A 5,502-nucleotide genomic window follows, 5' to 3' on the forward strand; every position below is an offset into this window, starting at 1 on the left:
TGCAAAGAAACTTTTACCAGCAACTTTTGACTACTAGACGAGGGTGCCAAGCAGGAATGCTCGGCGAATGTTGTCCTCAAACAGCTTTGTTTGACAAACGCCGATAGATACTACACGGAGAGCAGCCGTTCTGGACACGGCCATATCTGTCACCAGGCTGAATAAAAGAAGCGTGGCAGCCCGTCCACATTTCACACACGATAGCAAGACTTTTCGAGACGGTGTGGTGATCAAGAAAAGCGATGACCGGTCCATGTCAAACACTGGCAACGTTTACTCATTTGGATACGGGCATAACTTCTCCTGACGTGATTAAACTAATAACGGTGAACATTTGCGACACGCGGCCGGCATGATTTTTTTCTTTTGCGGGTGGCATGATTTAAAGTTAAAATACCACTCCCTTCCTCCGTCCCAAAATAATAGTCGCTCCGTTTGCAGTACATCTATTTGATCGACAGGTTTATGTTGAAACTCACCCTCAATCACATCATATTCCGAACGTCCGTGCCATAAAAAACTGATAGCTGAAGATATGTCTCGTACACTTGATTTTCTTTATTTCTAGGACACCAATAGCATGACACAAACTCTTTTACTAACTCAAGATTACCTGGCAGTCTAACCATGATCAGTTTGTGACTGTACACGCACAACAGCCAGCGTGAGCTCATCTCATTCATAGCTGCTAGAAAAATTTTATGTTATACTAGTACCTTGTGCCAGGAGGTCACATGCATCAAATAGGTCCATACGTCTAAAAACATTGCCGTCCTTAATAATACTCCCTCCACAACTATTCCCTTCGTCTCATAATATAAGATCATTTTTCGAGCTATGTTAGCTTGAAAAACTATCTTATATTATGGGACGGAGGCATTCTAATTTAAATCGGATGTATTGGATGTTCTAACATTTTTCTGAATCGAATTTATATAGACATTTTCTAGTGCTTTTATTCACTCATTTCAATCTGTATGTGGTTCATACTAAGATATCCAGCACATCCTGTGATGCATGCAAAGAAAGAAAACGTTCGGTCATTATTATACGCAAAGGAGCGACCAAGTCTGAATCTTGACGCCAGTGAAGCTGTCGATAGTCATGCCCAATTGTCGCCGTGTGCAGCCGCACATTTCTCTAGATACACCTGGTACGTATGTTCTCCTCAAACACCATGCATGCTCGGCGAATTCAGCTAGGTAGGAACTGAAATTTCATATGGCGGCCACAAGCCTGCAACAAAGCAGACTGTCATTGAAGCAGTTTCCCACCCATCCAATGGAATGCAATGGACAGGAGATGACAACAATTAGCAACCAAGAAATAAGGCATCATCAAGACATCTCATCCATAAAATTTGAAGATGCAGGGAAGCAATGCTGCGTGGCCACGACATCCAGAAGTATAACCAAAATTTTGATCAAAATACCAGTAGTGTATGCTTCAGCGTCGTTGCGGTGTAGATATTGCTCCCACGATCACGAGAGATCATCAGGCGGATATGTGGAACAGCTTTCCAGCTCTCACCAAGGGCAGGCTTTGGAGCTCCGTTCCCGGCGACCATATGATTCGTTACCTAGAGTAACACAAAATGGTTGGTTGATGGATAGATATGGTAACTGCATTGTTTTTGTTTCACATCTGACCGAAATTCAAAAATTCTAACATCTAAACCTAATAATCCGTGAATGCTTGCAGGTAGTCAATTGAGAAAATTCGAAGTGCAAGGCTTTCTTCTTTGATAAGATACAATTACAAGATTTTTCACTATTCTCTCCAACGATTATGGCTCTCACTGGGGACATGAAACCTGACAGACAGGTAAATTCAGGGACTGCAGCTTAATATAAACCAGAATATGTACATAGACAAATAAATCCTACTCAACAATTTACCCACAAACTACCCTCTGATAAAGTAAACAGAAAAAAATTAACAGATGAAATGAGACTTCTCCACATCTTGTTCTCCAATAAGATGGCATACTTAATTACTAAATAGAATTGGTTATTACAAACAAGAAATACTAAAAGAAAAAAGGCTAGTTGAACAACAGTCGAACATGCTTCTTGATTTTCTCCAGGAGATTCATGGTGACACTGAATAAAGTATGGGTGGCTTTCACAAAAAAAAAAGGTATAACGATGCTTCATCTGAGACTAAGTGATAAAAAGTTGAATCCATGTGTTCGCTCCAAATATCAGAACTATGCTCAAATCGAAATGGATGACTACCAATCAAGTTAGAGCAGGCGGAATTACCAGAACAGATAGATTGTGCTTATGTGCCAACTTCTTAAGAATCATCGCCACTGATATCATCATCGACCGCCCTGCTGGGTTTAATACAAGTTCACAGAAAAGAAACAGCATTTCTTTTAGTTCAGGTTACACTTCAAAGAAGTAATGATGCCCCTCTCAACAAGCAATCAAGTCAGCAAATAATGTTTTTAGAACTCAAATTATTGACAAAGACCCAGTGAACTATTATAAATTCAAATTATCAATGCCAGGCTGCATATTTGTGAATTAGTTGTGCTGTGTTGTTTAAGTTAATGATTGGAAACAATCTATCTTGCACAATCTGATCGCTACACCAATTTTCTACATTTCGCAACTCAAGAAATTGTATATGTTATGTCTCTCTTGGGACATTGACCCTTAAGACGTGAGTTAGTTCTAGTATAGCTAAAGTGCTAAACTGCATCATATAATGTACAAAAGAATAATTAATCAGACAAGGCTATGCAAGAACCTTGTGAATTCTTCCCGCCGATAATGGGAGCAAGTAGAGATGATACCGAGTCAATGATAAGCAGGCATATCCTGTTACTGCCATTAGTTACCTATTAAGCTTGTGACATGTGAGAAAAGAGTTTAGGATAATAAAAAGGGAGATTGAAGACAATCCTATATCCCTTCATACTAACCTTGCCATTCAATGAGACTTCAAGTCGATCTAGTACTTCAAACAAAGCAAATATATCAAATACAGACTCACAAATGATATTGCTCATGACCCTCTTAAGCCTCACATCCTTTGGCTGCATGTTGGAAATCGGGTGCTTAGAAATCACATGGTCAAGAAGTTTCTGGGTAATCTAATGATTGCCAAAGTAAATGCCATTCTACTTACACCACAAGAATGGAAAAAGATATGATAACTCCCTGAAGAGTGAAGACAATAGGTAGGAGCAGGGCAGGAACATGGATCCCTGGTTTATTACTAACCTCTTTGATCAAAGAGATGGGAAGTTCATCAAGAATATGAGCAATTCGGGTAGGGGAGAATGAATTACTAGTATCCAAGTAGAGAACAACACCCATGTGCCTAGCTGCAACATGTGCAGCAGAATATAGACAGACCTGCAGTTGTTGTGCATAAGTACATGGAGTAAATAACAGCTTATGCATGATAAGTAACTCTGCAGTTTTTCGATGGCACAATGTTCACAATCACAGGTAAGCACATTAGCCATCTTGAAGTTGAGAAAGCTCAATCATGTTATCACCTGCGTTTTACCAGAAGATGACTGGCCGGTTATTTCTGTCAACTGGCCTTTGCGCAGCCCACCTCCAAGAAGCGTGTCAATGCTGGGAATTCAGGACATGATAAATTACAATATATTCCACTACTTGCTAAGACTGTGTGATTTTCTGCATGATGATGGGGAGGTTCTCTCGACAGAGATCAGCTGCTCATTCGAGGTTCATGACACGGGGCATCAATTGACAGGGAACCAAATGATTACATTCGAGATAGGAGTACCCTTCAAGTCCGGTACGGAGGAAGTGTTTTCTTTCTGCCGCGTCTTTGAGCAGCTGCATCCCATCCGACCATAGTATGCACCGATCTTCAACGTGAGGTTGCTCTTCATTCATGTCCTGTATCATCTCACAAGTGAAGCAGTGAAAAAACTTGAAATGCTCGATGCATAAACACAGTCGTATTACAGTTCGATTTCGGCTAAAGATTTGAAATGTTCAATGCATCAGTTATCTGTTTGGAGATAGAAATTACCATGTGAGCTCTCCCTCCCTGTCCAAAGCGGAGCAGCAGGCCAACAACTCCCCTGCGCGAGTGGACGAGCAGTTGCGCGAGAACCCTGTCCTCCACACCTCCTCCTCCTCCTCCTTGCGTGTCTCTCGGCGTCGGCGCTCGGGGTCGGAGGTGCGGGCGGCAGCCACTAGCCGACGGAGGCCAGGGAGCACTGCCGTCGTGCCGCGCCGTCGCAGGCGGGGGAGCCAGAAAGGGGAACAGGCAGTGGCGGGGCAGCAGTACGGAACGGGGCGCGGATCGCGCGGTCGTAGCTTGGAGGCGGGGAGACGGGAGCGGGAGGGGAGCAGGAGGAGGGCGGCGGGGCGGCGGTCCAATGGCGGCGCGGCACAGCACAGGCGGCGGCCGGCGGGGTAGGGAACACACTCGCAGCGCCTGCCTCCGTCGGCTTAGTGGGCCTCCCAGTGCGTGCCTTAGTGGGCTATTGTAGTTGGGCTGGACCCCAGGCCGTTTTTACCATTGGATTACAGTCCCCCTCAAATAAAAATGTCAATAGGTTTCAACGAATGGTAAAAACGGCCTGGGGTCCATTTCGACCTTCCGGGTCTTCTACCTTTCAAAAATTCAGGAAATCTAAAAAATTAAGAAAATGTAGAAAAAACTAAAAAATATAAGAAAAACAAAAATATGTCAAATTAAGGGAAAATACAGAAAATGTAAAAGAGACAAATTGTCATATGGATAAATATAGTTCTTTTGTAAAACAAAAATTATTTAAACTCCCCTTGAAGATGAACCCGATAATAAGACAGAAGAGTACAAAGCTACTTGCTCAAAAAAGAAAATTATAAAAGAAACAAATACAAAAGGAAAAAGAAATTCATGGATCATCCTTGATCCATGGCAGGCCGGTCTTCGACCAGGCCTTTTATCCATGTGTTGTGAGGGGCTAGAAATTCGTGCCCGTGGGCCGGCCCATTTCGCCAGGTTTCTTCCACCTCGTGGATTCTTCCCCGAGCAAAGACAAACGTTACTCCTTTCTCCCTCTCGGGCGGACCCTTCTCCCGTGGACGCGGCGGCGACGACACCGACGCCGGCGGGGAGAGGGACGGCGCAACCGAGACGGTAGCGGCGTCCCTCCTCATCCCATTCCCCCTCCCCCTGTCCAACCGGCGGCACCGCATCCAACCACAGCGGCGTGAGCTCGGCGGTTACAAGGAGTGGCGACCGCAACAACCCCGTCGCCGGCGTGCTTCTCCCCCGACGCTGGACTGGTCAGGCTCCGCTCCTCCCTCTCTTCTTCATTCCCCCCGCTTGTCCTCTTAATTTCTATTCTCTCTGGTTCATTAAGTTTTAGTGTTCTTGGTCTGGTTCTTTGGATAATTTCTAGGGTTCTTGGTCTGGTGGCAAGATTCGTCGTATTTGTCAATACAACTTAGCTCATATGTCTTCTAGACCCCTGTTCTAGGATCTGAGCTCTCTCTTGTCTCTGAATTCAACTAA

General features: G+C 44.1%; 2 protein-coding genes across 3 annotated transcripts in view; one reads left to right on the forward strand and one right to left on the reverse strand.

Moving 5' to 3' along the window:
• Positions 1–898: 898 nt before the first annotated feature.
• Positions 899–4,458, reverse strand: LOC123162090 (DNA repair protein RAD51 homolog 4). 2 transcript variants are annotated; one of them, XM_044579890.1, is made up of 9 exons: positions 4,024–4,458; positions 3,772–3,887; positions 3,515–3,596; positions 3,234–3,368; positions 2,933–3,046; positions 2,758–2,848; positions 2,265–2,338; positions 1,433–1,579; positions 899–1,236 (listed from the first exon to the last, which is right to left on the reverse strand). In XM_044579890.1, exons 1-9 carry the CDS (start codon positions 4,024–4,026, stop codon positions 1,195–1,197), a joined length of 804 nt encoding a protein of 267 aa, XP_044435825.1. In that variant the 5' UTR covers positions 4,027–4,458; the 3' UTR covers positions 899–1,194. The 2 variants fall into 2 exon arrangements, with proteins under 2 accessions (XP_044435825.1, XP_044435826.1); XM_044579891.1 differs by having other exon boundaries at positions 2,265–2,335; positions 4,024–4,456.
• A 521-nt stretch (positions 4,459–4,979) lies between these two features.
• The window catches only part of LOC123160154 (PRKR-interacting protein 1 homolog), a 4,736-nt gene continuing 4,213 nt past the window's right edge, over positions 4,980–5,502 (forward strand). Inside the window, exon 1 of the mRNA XM_044577968.1 lies at positions 4,980–5,273. The gene's annotated coding sequence lies outside the window, so the exon portion shown is untranslated. The remainder of the gene's footprint in view (positions 5,274–5,502) is intronic.

Source organism: Triticum aestivum, chromosome 7B, assembly GCF_018294505.1.
Source record: "Triticum aestivum cultivar Chinese Spring chromosome 7B, IWGSC CS RefSeq v2.1, whole genome shotgun sequence".
Classification (NCBI taxonomy): domain Eukaryota; kingdom Viridiplantae; phylum Streptophyta; class Magnoliopsida; order Poales; family Poaceae; genus Triticum; species Triticum aestivum.

Bases quoted from the DNA above. Each gene is read 5' to 3' on its own strand.
- LOC123162090 (XM_044579890.1), bottom strand. The intron at 3,597-3,771 runs GTACTCCTATCT...CTGAATTCCCAG, and splicing joins CTCCGTACCGGACTTGAAGG to CATTGACACGCTTCTTGGAG. The intron at 3,369-3,514 runs GTGATAACATGA...CAACAACTGCAG, and splicing joins CATCTTCTGGTAAAACGCAG to GTCTGTCTATATTCTGCTGC.